The sequence below is a fragment of the Bison bison genome, unplaced genomic scaffold, assembly GCF_000754665.1.
Source record: "Bison bison bison isolate TAMUID 2011002044 unplaced genomic scaffold, Bison_UMD1.0 scf7180017864289, whole genome shotgun sequence".
Classification (NCBI taxonomy): domain Eukaryota; kingdom Metazoa; phylum Chordata; class Mammalia; order Artiodactyla; family Bovidae; genus Bison; species Bison bison.
This window is the reverse complement of record NW_011494861.1, coordinates 7,268,788-7,287,032: the sequence shown is the minus strand read 5'-3', so window position 1 is coordinate 7,287,032 and position 18,245 is coordinate 7,268,788. Positions and strand designations below refer to the sequence as shown.

Here is an 18,245-nt window from a genome sequence, read left to right as displayed (position 1 = left end):
CCTTCACGGAGCACTGCCGCCACTACGAGGACTCCTACCGGGTGAGCGGGCTGGGATGGGCCAGCGAGGAAAGGCCCCACCCCTTCGAGCCAAAGTGCAGTGGCCAAACCTCATCCGGCCACCAGGGCTGCCAGGCACCCCTCCACCGAGGCCCCCACAGTGCACCCAGCCTGCAGGGCACACAGGCACACACCGGTCTCTCTGCTCCCCCAGCGCCTGCAAGCAGAGATGCAGAACCTGAAGGACCAGGTACAGGAGCTGCACCGGGACCTCACCAAGCACCATTCGCTCATCAAAGCCGAGATCATGGGCGACATCTTACACAAGGCCCTGCAGGTGGACGCCCAGATTGCCTCGGAGTATGCTTCCGTGGAGGGCCTGAGAGCAGTCTTTCAGGAGGTAGCCGCTCCCAAGGCACCTCTCTGCCCTGTAGCCCCACCTGTCAGCATGTCGGTGGGCTACCCCAAGACAGGAAGTGGGTGGGGGGGGACCTTGGCCTGGGGCCCCAGGAGGCCCTCACAGGCTCTGGAACCTGGTCTCTGCTGCCTGGAACCCAGGAACTTCCTGGGAGCACCCTGGAACCATGGGAACTGCCTGGGAGCACCCTGTGGTTCTGAGCAGCTAGAGGACAGAAATGCCACCAATGGAACTTCCAACTCGGCCATGTGCAATATCCAACTTACTTTCTCTTTCAGATTTGGGAGGACTCCTACCAGCGGGTGGCTAACGAACAGGAGATATATGAAGGTCCTGGGCAGCTGCTGCTGAGTGCTCCCCCTCCACATGCTTTCAGGGGCAGGAAGCCAGTTACCCAATAACCAGATTGAACTCCCAAGCTCTTATTTATTTGGCTGTGCCAGGTCTTAGTTGTGGTATGGAGGATCTAGTTCCCTGACCAGGGATCAAACCCAGATCCTCTGCATTGGGAGTGTGGAGTCTTAGCCACTGGACCACCAGGAAGTCCCCCACTTAGTTCTTGACTCACAGCTTCTAACTGACCCCCCCAAAATATATCTGAGGTCAGAATTCAGTAAGTAGGATGACTTTAGGAATCTTACCTCATGCTTTAATTAGAGGTAATCACTCAAATAGTTGGGATATTTACATGGATTGAGGCTGGAGAGTGAGGATCTGAAGCCAACAAGACCTAATGCTCTGGCCTGGGCCCCCACAGCCCAGCTCCATGACCTTCTCCAGCTGAAGCAGGAGAATGCCTACCTGACCACCATCACCAAGCAAATCACGCCCTACATCCGCTCCATTGCCAAGGTGAAGGAGCGACTGGAGCCCAGGTGAGACTGGAGGTATTCTGGGGGAACCAAGATACTTCAGGATGTGGATAGAGAAAGTGCCACACCTTTGGAAGAGCCCCTATCAGGGAAGTGGGCCAGGTCATGATCTGGGCAGGTCAGGTGCTGGACCTCTGCTAAAACACAGAATGAGTGGGCTGCTCTGAGTTTCTGCTTCTAGACACACAATCACCCACCTCTTTACACTTTGGGGGTGAAATGAGGATCTTCAGCTAATCTAGGCAGCAGGACACAGAGGAGAGAGAACTTCCCCAGCCCATGGTTAAGCCAAGTCTAGATGGGGACCTGGACCAGACTCTAAGCACCATCCTTGGGCACCGGAAGTGTTACAGGGGCAGAGGGTTTCTTGGTGGCAAGTCCACAATGTGCCTGCCTCTCAAGTCACAAGCCCCAGGGTGGTTGCCCTGTAGCACTGGTACACAGTGGTCAGCCTAGATTCTCCTTCTACCACCCTCCAGGGGACTCCATTTGCCTTGCTCCAAAGTGAGATCTCCTGATTCCAATATGCCACGTGTCCTTGTTCATGATTTGGTGGAGCCTATCCTCCAAACAGCATCTTGAGAGGATGGGACAGACATGTTTTGAACAGCACAAGTCTGCTGTATTTTTCTTTCTTTCTATCTTGATCATACTGCGAAACATGTGGGATCTTATTCCCAACCAGGGACTGAACCCTTGTCCCCTGCATTGGAACCCTGGAGTCTTAACCACTGGACCTTCAGGGAAGTTCCTGTAGTATCTTTATTCTGCCTTTGTGCTTGACTGACTGATAGTTTTGCTGGGTATTGAATTCTAGATGGAAATTCTAGATTGGAAATTATCTCCTTTAAAGGCATTGCTCTATTGTCTTCTAGCTTCCAAGGTTGTCTTTGAGAAGTTTGAAAGCATTTCGATTCTTAACCCTTGTAATGTGACCTACATATTCTCTTTAGAAGCTTGTGGAATCTTCTCTGCTGCCAGTGTTATAAAATTTCACATTCTTGCAGGTCTAGCTATAGTCCACGGGGTTGTAAAGAATAGGACGTGACTTAGCAACTAAACAATAGCAAATGTTCTATCCATTGGGTACCAGTGGATCCTTTCAATCTGGAAATATGTGTTCTTGTCTGGGTATATTCCTTTTTGAACTGGTTAATTGATTTTCTCCACTTTTTTTCTCCACTTTCTGAAATTCTTATTGAATACTGGCCTTCTGTGGCTGGTCCTCTGATTTACCTTCTCTTTTCAGTCCTTTTTATCCATCTCTTCATTAATCTGCCATACTTTCTGGGAGATTTCTTCATTTATCTTCCAATCTTGCCTATTTAGTTCATTTTTGAATAAAATTTCCAAGAGCTCTTTTATTAAAAATATATATATATTTATTTATTTGGCTGCACCGGGTCTTAGTTGCAGCACATGGGATCTTAGATCTTCATCACTGCATGTGTGATCTTTAGTGGTGGTGCTTGAACTCTTAGTTGTGGCATGTGGGACCTAGTTCCCAGACCAGGGATTGAACCCATGCTCCCCGCACTGAGAGCACAGAGACCACTGGTCCCCCAGGGTAGTCCCCAAGAGCTCTTTTAAATGTTATAAATTGGCTTTCATTTCCAAAGAGGTGTTTTTGGTACCCTGACTGCTCTAGTTACATAGCATTCTGTTGTTTCATGGACACGATATCTAACCCCTTTGGGAGCTGATAGATTTTTGTGCTTTTTTTTTTTAAGTTTCCTTCCCCACCGCCACCGGCCCCCCCTCCCGCCCCTCGAAGGCTGTTCCCTCCAAGTTACTTTTTGTTTCGGTTTCTACATTCCATGTTAAAGGCTTTTCTCAGATGTCAGGGAATCTTTGATTGCCTCTTCATGTTAGGAGTGAGGTGGGGGAGAGCAGGCTCGAGCTCTGAGCACGTGGGTCATGTGAGGCATCTGGATAGGTGGGGTTTTTTGTTTTGCCTTTTTTTTTTTCTTTCTACTTTTAGCGTTCTGGGTCTTCATGGCTGCTCAGGCTTTTCTCTGGTGGCAGAGAGCAAGGGCTGCCCTCTAGTTGCTGTGAGCAGGCTTCTCACTGAGGAAGCGTCCATTGTTGTGGAGCATGGGCTCAGTAGTTTCAGCTCCTGGCCTCTAGAACACAAGCTCAGTAGTTGTGGAGCACAGGCTTAATTGCTGTGCAGCATGTGGAATCTTCCCAGACCAGGAATCAAACCCGTGTCTCCTGAATTGGCAGGAGGATTCTTTACCACTGAGCCACCAAGGAAGCCCCATGATTAATTTTTTTTAATGCCCCAATGTCAGTTTTAGATCTTTGCCCAGTTTCCTTCCTGGAAGGTCACCATGTGGATCATCTGTCTGCACACCTAATTTTCTGGTTTTCAGTAGTTCTCACCTGTGTGTCTTACCCTCCTGGAGACTAACCTTTCAGAATTCAGGGTTGGGGGGATGCAGCTGTTCAGAGGTAGGGATCTTAACCTTCACTGTCCTATTTCAGTCCCACCCCCTGAGTTGCGGAGGCAACAGGGCTGCCTGTTCCTGGGGCCCCCGGGGATTCTGTGGTGGGAACTGGTGGGACCTCAGCTTCTCAGGTCTGCTGAATTAGTGGACACTTGTCTACTGCTCTCCAGCTTCCAAATTTTGCTGTTATTCTTTCCTGCTGTCAGCCTGGAGAGGACTTCCACCCTCATTGTTTTGGTCCCTTTACTAGTTTTAGTGAGTTTGGGGAAGGAGGACAATCAAGAGTGTGTGTGCACAATTGCTGTATTAATCCAGAACTGCCAAGCCACTTTTTATTTTTTTTAATTTTATTATTTTTTAAAATATTTATTTACATATTCATTTTTGGCTGTGCCGGCTTTTCATTGCTGTGCAAGGGCTTTCTCTAGTTGCGGTGAGCAGGGGCTACTTTCTAGTTGCTGTACTTTGGGCTTCTCATTGGGTTGGCTTCTCTTGTTGTGGAGCACAGGCTCTAAGAGCATGGTTCGTCATGGTTCTTCATTAGTTGTGGCCCATGGGCTTAGTTGCCCTGTGGCATGTGGGATCTTCCCAGATCAGGGATCGAACTAGTGTCCCCTGCGTTGCAAGGCGGATTCTTAATCACTGAACCACCAGGGAAGCCCCAAGCCACCTTTTAAGTGACTACTTTAACAAGTCACACTGAGTGGTTGCACTCATCATACTTTTTGCAGTTTTTTAAAAATATTAACTTATTTAGCTGCCCTGGGTCTTAGTTGTGGCATGTGGGACCTTCATTGCAGCATGCTAACTCTTAATTGCAGCATGTGGGATCTAGTTCCCGGACCAGGAATCCAACTCAGACTTCCTGCATTGGGAGTGAGGAGTCTTAGCCACTGGACTGCCAGGAAAGTCCTCCTTTTGCAGAGTCTTGATCAAATCCCTGTCCACCCAGGACTAATGACAGTGTCCTCCTAGGCTAACATTCAGTGTAGTTTACTCCAGATACTGTGTGATTCCATTTATAGAACCTCAAAACCAAGCAGAACTAACCTCTGGTGTTACAGTCAGGATGGGCGTAATCCTGGGGGCCTCTGAGTGGAGGTGACATCGTGGTGTCACAGACCCCACTTGTTCACACCGTGTGCCCATTCTAAGCCATGCTTTTTCTGTGGGCATCCTTTCCCTTCCATGTGCCCTGCTTTGGTGAGCAGTTGGCTGCCAGTAGTATGCTCCTGCCCACCTGCAAGGGGCAATACCCTGGCAGTCACACCTCTGTAGGGAAGCGGCATCTGTGGTTGGTGTCACTGAATAGAAAGGAGCTCAGGCTGAAGCCCAGCTCCTGGGGGTTTGGGGTGAGCAGGGAGGCTGCCCCTCCCCCTTTTCATGGACCACTTTACAGGTATCTAGAGTTTTCCTCTGCCTCCTCCCCTCCCAGTGCTGGGAACCCCCTTCAACCCCACCTCCTGGATATGCTCTTATTCCATCATCAGCAACCTTCCAGCTACATTCTTTGACCTTGGAGCAACGATCATGAGCCTGGACTGTCACCTTCATCTGGCTCTTCTCCTGCTTCTGAGACACTCCACCTTCCCAGCTTCCCTCCGACCCTTCCAGCTAGTCCTTCTTAGTACCTTCGGCTCGGCTCTGCCTCCTCGGCTCAATTCCCAAATGTCAGTTTTCCCCAGAGCTCAGTCTCAGGCACTCTTCTCATCCTGCACCCTCTCTTAAGGACCTTCACCCAGCTCGCCGCACCCCTCCCCCCAGCTTTAAACCCCCATGTAGAACTTCCCTCACTGTCCACTGGTTAGGACTCTGTGCTTCCACTGCAAGGGGCATGGGTTCTATCCCTGCTCAGGGAACTAAGATCCCACATGCTGCATGGTGTGGCTCCCCAATTTTTTTTTTAAACTCCAAACCCCATGGTGTTTCAGATGACCCCCAACCCACTGCCCCAGCACAGACCCACCCAAGTTCCAGACTTATCTTCAAGTACCCCTTCCTGGGGTTCTGCGCTTCGATGTCTCAGGGCACCCCAAACTCCACAAGCGCCCAAAGCTCGGTTTCCTTCTCCTGAACAAGCTACTCCCGTCTCATCTCAGTGCAGGCATCACAGTCATGCAGGTGCTTGAGTTAAAAGCTCAGAAGACAGGATTCCCCTCCTTCACTCACCTCCATTGCTAACCCCTCCCCACATCCTGTTGACTCAGCTGTCATGGTCCACCTGCTCTGTCTCCATTGGGGCCCCCAATCCAAGCCACTGTCAACTGCCTCCCCACCCCAGCCCCTCCAGCAGGTCACGGTCAGTGTGGCCTGGGGCCTGAGAGTCCTTTTGGGACCCTCCCTGCCCACCTCTGTCCTTGTCAGCCCCTCCCCACACCTGTCACGATGGCCTTTTGGTTCTGCAAAGAAGCTGGACTGGCTCCCACTTCCCCACCTCTGCCTGGAATGTTGTTGCTTCAGCTTGTTCCAGGGACCATGTCACCCAGGCCTCAGCTTGAGCATCGGCAGGGAGGCCTTCCCGAACCCTCCTATTGAAAGCAGGTCTTGCTCACAGTCACTCCCCCCATTCGGACCTGCGGTGCCCCACCTTGGCATGTCTCCCTGACCAGAACAGGGCTCCCAGGAACGCAGGGCCCAGCCTTTTTCGTCCACTGTTATGGCCTTGGCCCCCAGTAAATATCTGAGGCCCAAAGCCTGAGGAGGGTCCTGAGGGTGTGCTCAGGTTAGGGTTTGTGCCATGAACCTGAGCACACGCACCGGGCCAGCTCCGCACTAGGCTGGCTCTGCTGCATCCAGACCCCGGGAACTGCTTTCTGTCTCGCAGGTTTCAGGTCCCTGTGGATGAACCATCAGACCATCCACAAAACACGCATGATGATGGTGTGAATGCCGAGGCTCCGGCCAGGTAAAGCGGGTCTTCTCAACATGAGCAGGCAAATGATTTAATCTCAGAGACAAAAACAGATGATAAGGACAGACTTTGAGTTTTCTTTTGGTCCCTGCTTGCCACTGACCAGCTCTACACCCTTGGCTGGGCCTCCGTGTGTAAATTCTGGGGTCGGAGAGGTTCTTAATCTGGGTGGTGCCTTCAAACCAGTGATCTCGTAGATGACAGATATGACTTGGATGGACATGACCAGAGTTTTGTAACCACAGATGGCCATGGCTGCCACCTTCTTTCCCCACACACCTCTGAGCACCCTGGCTCTTACGCCACGTGACTCAAGGAAAAGTGATTGAGGGTTATTTCTTCCTTCATTGAAGCCACAGAGTTTGCCAACATACTTGCCAGAGGGAGAAAAGAATGTACAGTAACAGAGCGTCACTGTCACAAACAGACCTTCTCGTGTTTCACTGGAGTTGTAGAAAATCGGAGCTAAGAGGGCCTGTGGGTGGGGAGAGGTTAGCTGTGTCCAAAGCCACCGTGGGGTTGGTGACAGAACAGAAAGCAGCCCCAACCACTCCAGGCTTGGAGTGCCTGGAGTGGTTGCTTCAAGGGAGGGTGGACTCAAAGAGCAGGGTCACAAGCCTCTGAAACGGTCTGAACTGTGGACGTTTTTGCAGCTAGAAGTCTTAGAAGCGAGATGAGTCCTTTAGGAGACGACGTGGTTCTGGTTCTGCTGTGGTCACCCCCTGGTGCCCTTTGGGAAGGCTTGCTGTTCTAAAAGCCTCTGCCTGGGTGGATTTTAGCGCTGGGACACAAAGGAGATGGGGACAGGAGCGGAGAGGGGAGTCATGCCTAGTGTTTCTTTAGGAGCGATCCAGTAAGTGTTGCAGAGAAGAAGGAGAACTTAGAGCTGAGAAACAGCCGAGCTCTGGGGGGCCTTGCAGAGGAGCCTCCACTGAAAAACAAAGATGCACACAGACCCAAATCAAAAAACGGGGGTGATGTCCCCACCTGGAGGGAGCACCCAGCTTAGCCTGGGACCAGTTCCAGGGTCAAGCACTTTGCAACAAGCCAATCAAGGCCAGGAGAGTGAAGAAAAGACAGTTCCTTTTTTTTTTTTTTTTTTAATTTGTAATCATTTATCATCAATAAAACCCAGACACTCCAGCAGATCCCTATTTCAGGTTCTCTGGTTTAGGCTAGACTTCTCATGGTTCAGCGTCCTGACCCTTATCACAGTGGCTCCAGGAGGCAGCCCAGTTCACCCTGCACCTCCCTGTGTACTGGGCTGTGAACTCCTGCCAGGGTGCACCCTCTGAATTTCATGAACGAGCCTCTTGGACTAACCCACTGGGCAGCACCTACTCTGCCTCAGAGGAAGCCTGTTCCTTCTGAACCACAGCCCTGCTGTTAGCTGGAAAGTTCTACCCCATTGTGATCCTAGTGCTGACTCAGCCAAGGGGAAAAACCTTCGCTCCAGCTTTTCTCACTGTGGGGCCTAGGCTGAGCTCATAAAGCAAAGAAAGAGCGCCTCTGTCCCCACGTCCCTCCGGCCGTCCCCACCTGCTGTCACCCTCCCGTGCGCCTCTGATGATGCTGAAGCACAATTCACCCGCAGCTTTGCTCCCGTGGTTTTTCATTCTTACCCAGTAGCTTTTTGTCAAGTGGAACTTAAACAGAACACTTAAACATGAAAATTAACCTGCAAGACCCTGATGCTGGGAAAGATTGAGGCAGGAGAAGGGGGCGACAGAGGATGAGATGGTTGGATGGCATCACGGACTCAAAAAACATGAGTTTGAATAAGCTTCAGGAGATAGTGAAGGACAGATAAGCCTGGCGTGCTCCAGTCCACAGGGTCACAGAGTCCGACACGACTGAGCAACTGAACAACGACCTGCATGACCTAACATTCAAAGTTCTGGAGGCAGAATGATGCCGAGAGTCACATCTTAAATACCAGCTTGATTTAGTGACTCAGGTGGCTTTCATGCGCCAGGTGGGCCTGCAGGTCAACACACTGGTCACATCAGCACCCAAGGTCTGCATACCTGCTGCGTGCACCCAGGTCCCACCCCAAAGCACCACAGACCCCCACCGCGGGGGAGGGAGGGGCGGACCTCTACAGTGGTGGGGGGTCCCATCCCAAAGCACCACAGACCCCCACCGCGGGGGAGGGAGGGGCGGACCTCTACAGTGGGGGGGGTGTGGACAGGAGGAACACACCGCTCAGAGGGGGGAACTCAGGACAGAACCAAGGAGGCAGACACGTCTGACTTTATGCTGTAGGTTCCGGACGTTTCTTAACTGGAAGTAACAAGACCTTGAGTTTCTGAATCCCACACAGTCACACTGTTGTTCATAGTGAAATTAAGTACAGTTTTATTTAAGAATTGGAAATCATCAGTATCTGTGAAAGAAAATCCAATATTTAAATAAACATTTCTGCATGTAAAAAGAAGAGCAATTACTCTATAAGGTTACTCTCCTAGTTTAGCTATGGGACAGACCCACAGGAGCGAGCCCAGGAGGGCAGACTGACAGCAAGTCTCCCCACCAACACCGCCCCCGAGCCAGACAGGCTGGGGGTGGCCCGGCCTTGCTAAGTCGCTACAGAAGCAAAACGCGGAGCGGAGAGAGAGTACAACTATCTAAGGCAGTTAAGAAAGTGCAGAGAAGGGCCAGCGAGTCACCATGCCCATCACGGAGGGGCTGCTGCCAAAAGGAGACCCTACTATTAACGCAACCCCTGGGTTCAGGGACATTTCCCCATCATGATAACCAACCAGAGTTAGATAGCTAAAGGGATTAATAGAGTTTACTTTTTAGGTGTACAAAACGGCCCATGACCATGAAAAAGGTGGGGTATGCTGCCTTGTCAGGTTCGCCCCACAACTTCTTTTCCATAAACCAGCATTCTTGGCCCCAGCCTGCAAACTCTCATAAAGTGTTTTGTTTCACACTGCTTCAAAACAACTTTGTTCTATGCGGCGCCTCTCTTCCATTTCAGAGTCTCCACTTTGAAACCTGCGATGGAAAAAGAAGTCTCCTGACGGTTTCTTAATTGGAGGGAACTGGCGATGTGGCCCTTACCCAAAGAAAAGCTTTCAGGAATACCCAAAAGCCTGTACCTCATTAACCTGATTCTCCTCCCTGCATGCTGGCACTGCTAAATTTATGGAGTTAAAAATAACCTGAAGATCTCAGTGCTAGATAAACGTCGATCGCTTGCCAAAGCCTGTCCCAAAGCGGTTCATCTCTGATCCCTAAGTAATTGCTAATTTCCGCCCTGGGGGACAAAGCAGGGCAGAACGTCCTGTCAAGCCTGGGTGGGTGGTGTGACAGCATCTCCCTGGGACACCAGGGCCGGCCTCCTGAGCCCCGGGCCTGGCAGGCAGGTGGAGGAGGGACACACAGTCAGAGGCCAGCGCCTTCAGTCTTACAGTCCATAAAGCCAGGCGTTATTAGCGGCTCTCCGTGTGCTGAAGACAGCCTCACGGCCCCCAGTGTTGAGGAAAGCTGGCTCCTATCTGGCTAGCGCAGCAAGAACTTTGCCTCGGAGAGTGGGGGCCACTGCCAAAGCTGCAGCCACACCCGCCTCCATCCTGCAGTCCTACTAAGTGGGTTGACTTTGCAGAGCGTGGCCTGGGGAACAAGTTTAGGACTGATTCAATCCCCACACACACTAAGTGCATCTGACGTCCCACCAGGCAGCATTCCCGCCAGAGGAACCTACCGCCTTGAGGCTGCCACCTGGGCTGTCGGCGGGCAAGACCTCAGGAGGCCGAGACTGGACTCAGTCGGGTCCTCCCTCCAGCAAGTGTCACACCTCTTGCCGACAAACCCGTACACCTCTTTGGTATATATAATCATGAAAACACTAATTCGGCCAGGAAATCTAGAAATAAATGGCATTTTGAGTTGGTAAGATGCTTTTTTGAACACACGTTTCCGGTATCTGGTACAATAAATCCAATGTCCAGTTTTGTGTAACTCACGCGGTACTGGTTTTGTCATCTCTCTTACCAAAGTGTTAAAAACATTTGACATCGTTCTTCCAAGTCTTCACAACACCCCTGTGAGGTAGGTGGTATGGACCCATTCTACAGATGGGGAGGTCTAGGCACGGAAAGGTTTAGTGACTCCTTGAAAGCCAGGTGGCGTGGTGTAGCAGCGCTCCAGCCAGGCGCTGACGCTGCCTTCGATCCATGCTCCAAGGGCGCCACCGCAGGGCTTCATGGACAGAAGTCACACCGAGACCAAGTTCCTCTCTCTAATCCAGAATTCAACAAGTGCCTCAGAGCTCGTATGTCTGACTCGTAAAGCCAACCACTCTCCCCAAACTTGAAAAACAAAAGTAGTGACTAAATCTCAGCTCTATTTTTCTCATGAGTCAACTTGCTGGAAATTTATAGTTGCTTATGCTCAAACCCCTTCGGAAGACAGTCTGAAATGGCATTAGGGATGATGGAAGTTTGAGAACAGACCACAGGAATCAATGGTTAATACATTTAAGTCAAAACACAAAAATATAAGCTATGGTAAAATAAGAATAAACCCCAAATAAACAGAGAGCAGTATTTCTCAATGTTTGACAATGCCTTGCACAGAGCAGGTGTCCAGGAAGCATTTCTTGGATAAAGGACGAATGACCCATCTTTGACATGCCTGTCACTGGTAACGCCAGGCCCTTTTGGAAGGAGAGCAGGCGCCAGGACCCTAGGAAAGCCACAGGGGCCCACTGTCTCCCTGGCGCGGAGAGCCTTGGTAACCTGAAGCCTCAGCCAGGACTGGGGGCATCCATGCTGCCTTTCTGCCGAATAAAGGGTGAGGCTCATACACTGTGTTAAGTCCACTTTGAGTTTATACTGCTATTTTTAAAAAATAGGTAAGTAAATAGGATGAGATATGTGAGGAACCGAAGGAAGCATCTTAAACTGTAGAGAAGCTCACGCATGTAGGGACAGAAATAAGGAGGTTCAAGCTGTGTTGTCTGTGTTTTTCGGTTAAAGTGAGGATTCTGAATGTGTCTCTAACACTAATAAGCCCGTGCGCCCCTTCCTGCGGCAGGCGCCTCACTCACGTGAGGGGGGAGCTCACCTCTCTCCCCAGGGGTCTTGGTTATAACTCAACACCCCCAGCCTCGTGGAGGGCTGAAGTGTGGCCTAGGCACTCCCCAGGCACGTCTGGGGGCGCTGCTGGGTATTGCTGTTATTTGCTTCTTGTCCACCTTTAATCTACATCCTACCTTGATTCAGCCCAAGAGCAGGCTGCTCCAGGGCGGTGGGGAGTAGGGGGGTTGGGGGGGGGTTCCTTTGGTCCTAAGGCCTTCTGACCATTTGATTTTGAGTGATATTCCAGAAGAATAATTGGTGACATAGAAAATGATTAAGAAAATCCATTCTGCAGAGTGGTCGACAGGAGGCAATTCTGTCCCCAGGCTGCGAGGAGCGGGAGGCCCCCGGCCTGGCCTGGGCCACCCTGGGCCTGTCATAGCTCCACCTTGACCCCTTTTATGAAAGGCAGGCCCGTGGGCACCCGCTTCTTATACTCCAGGTACTCCTCTCCGAAAAAGTGGATCAGCGAGATTTCTTCCTCCTCTGTCCGGTCGCGGAAGAACCGCCACACTGTCAGAGCATAGCTCACCCCACAGATGGGGTTACACAGCATCACCTGAGGAGGGAGCACAGCGTTAGTGGGCCAGGGCCAGTGTGATTCCACACCGTGAACCTGAAGGGCATCAGCCGCTCTCCAACACCCACAGAGGACTTCCTGTCAAGGGCCCCAAGAGACTCTAGAGATATGTGACTGGGGTCTTGGAGACCCTGAGCCCAGGGCCAGAGCACCATGAACCGAAATCACTTTCATAACAGAACTGAACACTCATTGTTGTAGCTTTGGCTGGTCTGCTTTTCTCTTGTTCCTCTTACCTGACAGGTACCTAAAAATTACAAGGGCGACCCCATGTGTGAATTCCCGTTGTAAGCACCACTGCCTTCCTGCATGGCTCCCAGCTTGTCCACTTCCTGCCCCGACCCAACACCTGGGGACCTGCTCCCTCCCACCCCACAGCTCCCTGGTCCTCTGCCCCCAGCTCAGCCTCCCCATGCACACTGTACACTGTCCTCCCTCGAAACACTCCCCCTGCTCAGAAAGCACCGAGCCATCAATCGTGCCTCCTTAGCTCAGCTCAGGAAGCCTTCTGACCTCCCCTCCCCAACCCTGCCCGGGATGTGTTTCCCCCCGTGGGTGACCAGACCTCACTTCTTATTCTCACCACTGTTTACTGAGTGTCTCCTGTGTTCCCAGCATGAGCCAAGCCCTTTACCACCGACCAGTAAGCCACTCAAGCCCCGGAGCAAGCCTCTGAGGTGGTGCTGCCACCCTACTTAAGGGAGGCCAAGGAGTGAACGTCAGAGTTGGGACCCACCCACCCAGCAGGCGCGTGAGGCCTCTCAGCACACCCTACAGTGGGTCTTCCCACTCTTAGGCCACGGCCCACCATGGAGCCGAAATCAATCCCCTGCATCAGAAACAGCATCACAAACACTAACAAGCTAGAACACAGCATGTTTTGTACACAGGCAGGGTAAGGGCTGTTTCAGAAAAGATTTATTCTATATTCACATACACCTGTGTGCTGGGTCACAGTGTAAAAAGATCTACAGTTAAAGAGGTGTGAAAACCTCTTGAGGGACTTCCCTGGTGGTCCACTAGTTAAGAATCCGCTTTCCCATGCAGGGGATGTGGGTTCGATCCCAACAGGAAGCTAAGACCTCACATGCCACAAGGCAACTGCTGAGCCCACAACTATCGGTCGGTGTGCACGGCAACGGAGATTCCCCAGGACACAGCAAAGAGCCAGCATGCCACACCTGAGACCCGGCGTGCGCGTGCTCAGTTGCTCAGTCCTGCCCGACTCTGCGACCCCATGCACTGCGGCCCGCCAGGTTCCTCTGTCCATGGGAATTACCAGGCAAGAATACTGCAGTGGGTTGCCACTTCCTCCTCCAGGGGATCTTCCCGACCCAGGGATCGAATCTGGGTTTCCTGTGCTGCAGGCAGATTCTTTACTGACTGAGCCACCAGGGAAGATTCAACACAGCCAAATAAATTTAAAAAGGAAAACAAAACCTTGAGTCCTAGAGCACTTAGGTTTACTAGTCAGCATTTATGGCAAATTACATGATTCCTCTGCAATCAGTCTGTATCCAGAGAATGTGATTCTTAACACAAGAAGTTGCAGAAATGCACGTTTTTAAATGAATGCCACAGAAGAACCTGCCCCTTCTATACCACTGGGGGTCACCAGAGGGTCCCCAGGTACCAGCCTGCAATGGGATGCCTGGGGCCCAGAATGGATGTTCCCAAAGAGGTGATGAATCTTCTAAGCTCTACCCACATACTCTGGCCAAGTCCTTCTAGGTCTAAGAGAACAGATTCAACAGACAACTGTCCAGAAATAAGGCTCAGTCTGCAGCCTAAGACCCAGCAAACCTCCATTACTCACGTTAAACATGACACACGACTCTGGGCTCACTAATGTGCTGTGTGTGTGCTGTGCTGTGTGCTAAGTCACTTCAGTTGTGTCTGACTCTTTTTGACCCCATGGACTGTAGCCCGCCAGGCTCCTCTGTCCATGGGGATTCTCCAGGCAAGAATATTGGAGGGGGTTGCCGTGCCCTCCTCCAGGGGATCTTCCACACCTAGGGATCAAACCTGCATCTCTTATGTCTCCTGCATTGGCAAGGCAGGTTCTTTACCACTAGCGCCATCAGGGCTCATTAATAGCAGCTTCTAATGAAAATCAGCTAAGCTGCCCCTTGAGTGGCAGAGGGCTCTCCCCACATCTGCATCTCTGTCCTCACTCCACTGGGTGAAGCTCCAAATCTAAGTTAAAGAGGTAGAAAAGGGGTACGAAAGATGGGGCAACAGCACCCAGAACTGCCGAGAGTTTACAAGTTTGGAACACCCAGGTTTAAGTATACAGCAAAAAATGTTAAAGACTAAATCAGTTCTTTTGACTTTTATTCAATTATCACTTGAAACACAGCAGGGAACATGTGTACCTATATAAAAAGGACCAGGACTTCCCTGGTGGCCCAGTGGTTAACAATCTGCCTGCCGACGCAGATAGGGTTCTATCCCTGGTCTGGGAAGACTCCACATGCCTCAAGCAACTAAGCCCGTGCGCCGCAACTACTGTGCTCTAGAGCAGACAGAGCTCCACAAGAGCAGCCACCCCAGTGAGAAGCCCAAGCACCACAAGGAAGGGTAGCCCCTGCTCCCTGCAGCTAGAGAAAGCCCACGAGCAGCAAAGGATATCCAGAGCAACCAAAAACAAATAAATTCATAAAAATTAAAAATAAAAAAAGGACGAACAGGTAATTCTCTGGTGGTCCAGTGGTTAGGACTCTGCTTTTATTGTCTAGGGCCCAGGTTCGACCCTGGTCAAGGAACCCCTGGTCCCACAGGCCACACGGCACCACCAATAAATAAATAAATAAACACAATATTTTAAAAAGAAAAGGTGGGGGAGAACCAACAACTTTGTAAATACACTGAAATCCACTGAATCGTATACTCTGAAATGGTGAATTTCACAGTATTTGAATTATTTGTAAATACACTAAAATCCACTGAATCGTACACCCTGAAATGGTGTTTTACGGTATTTGAATTATCTGTCGATTTAAGATATTATTTTTAAAAACTTTAAAGGGGAATGGCATTGATTCTGACACCATACCTGGGTTCCAATACTCCAGTAAAACCACCCGACGTAAGACGGATGCCGGAACCAAGCGTATACTCCGCTGGTCACCAGAGTATGGGTTTCTGACTTTTCATTCTGCACCACGTGGTTGAAATTGGAACCAGCTGTAAACATTGCTGCTTTCCTCAGACACTCTCCAAATACTACCATCAGCAGCCCCATGGCGCTGATCCAGGTGATCTGCTTCAGTTCTGCAGGACAGAGATGGTGACAAAGGGGGAGTGAAGACCCTGGACCACTGAGCTCTCCCTCTGAGGCTTAAAATTAACCTATTTCCAAAGACTGGGGCACTAGAAAACATGCTGGGGATGGGGGGTCAGCATCGGTGATCACACTGAAGCTTAATGATAAGCAAAACACAGCCCCCAAAGCTGTGCTGTTCATCCAGTTACTCTGAAGCACCAACAGTCCAGTTAGAGCATTGAGAAAAGAGCTGATGGGCTCCCATCCTTCCTCTGGGGACAAGAGCAGCTAAGTGAAACAAAGAAGGCTCAGCATTTCCCACCTTGGCCCTCTACTGAATCTGAGGAACTAGATGTATGTTATTTAAGTTGTTGCACAAAGTTCAACGTCAGAGTAGCTACCAGATGCAGTGGTTTTTGCTAGTAAACATTTTCATATGAAATTTCTCAAGTCACAGAAAATGAACAGATCCAGACCCCCTGATTATAAAACTGGGTTACAGCTATCAGAGGCTGAAACTTCATGTTAGATGGTGCAAACTATGTCTCACAGGGCTTAAAGTGAAAGGTCAACATGTCCCCCATTCAAAATCCAGAGATGGAATTCACAGGCGAAGCTCGCCCTTTATAAAGAGCTTAGTGAGGATACAGATCTGGGGAAAATCACTCAGAGAGATTAGACCTGGGAGGTGAAGCCAGGCCACTGTCCTCAGGCCCCCGTGGAAGCCGCCCATCTCCCCTGGAGAGGAAGGGCAGGACACACTGACCTGGCCAGAAGATATTCTCAAGTGTGAACTCTATCCAAGAAGAAAGGGCCGCGACTGTGTACTCCAGGCTGTGATTCAGGAGAAAGGAATCCAAGGACAGGCTCTTGGGGTTATTGACTGCTGTGACTAAATATTCAGAATAGTGGAACAATGACAGGGAGCACATATACCTATTTTAAAACAAAAAGAACATAAGGTAAGTTGAGGCAAGAGAATTAAGTTAGCCATAGGTCCAAGCGCTGATTTGTTCTGAACTGTCCCTGAATTATCTGATGATATTCTCTTGTCACCTGAGAGTGGATATCAGGCACAGGCACCCACCTTACTCCCGAGGTTTGCAGAAAGTGGGGTTGTAAAGGGACTACGTCTTTGAATATCACAGGAGGAGGGGAAAAAAAAGAAAAACATAGGTTAGGAAGGCATTTATGGGCCTTCTGCCTTAAAAAAAAAATGACATTACACACAGTAAAACATGGAAGGGGGGAAGAATAAAAATAAAGTAGTGATGTATGTCGAATACAAAAATCCAAAAAACCGAAATAATTCCAGCAAAGGAAGATTAGATGGCTCAGAGTATCGACAATAGGAGATAAAGCTTTTTACCTGGAAGCCACTGGTTCATATCCAGGTCAGGGACTAGAAGGCTCAAGGGACTGAAATCATAGTGTAGGGAAAATCCTACACAGGCCGTGGGGGAAGCATTAGATGTGACCTAATAGAAATTAGAGACGGAAAAGGCCTGTGAAGACGAGCCAGAGCCTTGCCCCTTCCTGTCACTGAGGACCAAGACCCTCTTTCTGGGAAGGGCTGGTCACATTACTGAAGGTGCGGTGGATGAGGACACCTACGGGGAGGATGCCACGAGAGACCTGCTTCTACCTGCGAGGTCCAGGATGCAGGAATCTAGGAAGCTAGAGGCCTCAATCCCTCAGAACCCTCACTAGCCTTCAGCCAGCCAGGGACGCGGGACCATCACTACTGACCCTCTGATCCACCCACCCTTGACTCACAACTATGGTTCCCAAAGCACTTCTTACCAGCCAAAGTGATTCCAGGAAGACTGGCTAAAACTTAGCAGCACTCCACAGCCAAACACAAAGCCAAGGAAACAGGCTCGGATGGCTATCTGAAACGGACCCAAAAGAGGCTCAGTCACCTGGCTGTTCAGAGCATATGTCCTACTTCCTGGCCTAAGTAGGCCACCACCAAGTCCATTGAGTCGACTTGCTCAGAGGTTAAAGGGGTGAAGCAGGGCTGCCTGGACTTAATCCCAAACTCACCTCTCTCTGTGGCCTTAGGCCAAGTTACTTAACCTCTCTGCACCTGGGCTTCTCCATCTACACATGGGGATGACCACAGTACCTACCTTTGAGGACTCCTGTGAGAATGACCCATGTAAAGTACTTAAGAGGAAGTGCTATAGAAGTTTTTAGCTACCATTACTATTAGGATTGTTATTATTCAGGGCTGTGGGAAAACAGCGTAAACCTAGCGTATTGGCCGGATTCTCCCAAGTCCACGCAGCGAATCCAGTCGGGACAGCCAGGACTCCGCGCCCAGCCCCTTCCACGTTACTGCGGGGGCCTCTGACCTCAGACTTGACAGTAGGTAGGTAGTTCTCCACACCTCAAATTACATAAAAGAACTCGTGGGCCCGCTCACTCCCACCCCACGCGCTCATCTGCCGCAGCTGCTGAACCGCGCCAACTGCAATTTTCCACCCACTCCGCCGGGCGGAGGGGGCCCTCACCCCACGCCCCCCAGGACTGACGGGGAGGGCGCCCTCCCGCCGCCTGAACTCGCAACTGCTTAAGAACACGGCCGGAGGAGGCAGCCCCTCTCGCGGGCCGCGCTGTCGGCCGACCTGGACCTAGACCCCGGCGGGATACAGTGC

General features: G+C 50.7%; 2 protein-coding genes across 2 annotated transcripts in view; one reads left to right on the top strand and one right to left on the bottom strand.

Annotated features, from left to right (window-relative positions):
- RNF207 (ring finger protein 207) overlaps nucleotides 1-7,973 on the top strand; it is a 14,067-nt gene extending 6,094 nt beyond the window's left edge. Inside the window, exons 13-18 of the mRNA XM_010850203.1 lie at nucleotides 1-41; nucleotides 214-399; nucleotides 696-747; nucleotides 1,175-1,292; nucleotides 6,564-6,644; nucleotides 7,494-7,973. The exon at nucleotides 1-41 is cut by the window's left edge and continues 11 nt beyond it. Coding sequence (XP_010848505.1) covers nucleotides 1-41; nucleotides 214-399; nucleotides 696-747; nucleotides 1,175-1,292; nucleotides 6,564-6,644; nucleotides 7,494-7,659 — 644 coding nt within the window. The 3' untranslated portion in view covers nucleotides 7,660-7,973. The remainder of the gene's footprint in view (nucleotides 42-213; nucleotides 400-695; nucleotides 748-1,174; nucleotides 1,293-6,563; nucleotides 6,645-7,493) is intronic.
- Nucleotides 7,974-8,984: 1,011 nt separating this feature from the next.
- Nucleotides 8,985-17,688, bottom strand: ICMT (isoprenylcysteine carboxyl methyltransferase). The gene is made up of 5 exons (XM_010850202.1): nucleotides 17,675-17,688; nucleotides 17,389-17,574; nucleotides 16,352-16,521; nucleotides 15,376-15,593; nucleotides 8,985-12,299 (listed from the first exon to the last, which is right to left on the bottom strand). Exons 1-5 carry the CDS (start codon nucleotides 17,686-17,688, stop codon nucleotides 12,117-12,119), a joined length of 771 nt encoding a protein of 256 aa, XP_010848504.1. The 3' UTR covers nucleotides 8,985-12,116.
- Between the last annotated feature and the right edge of the window lie 557 nt (nucleotides 17,689-18,245).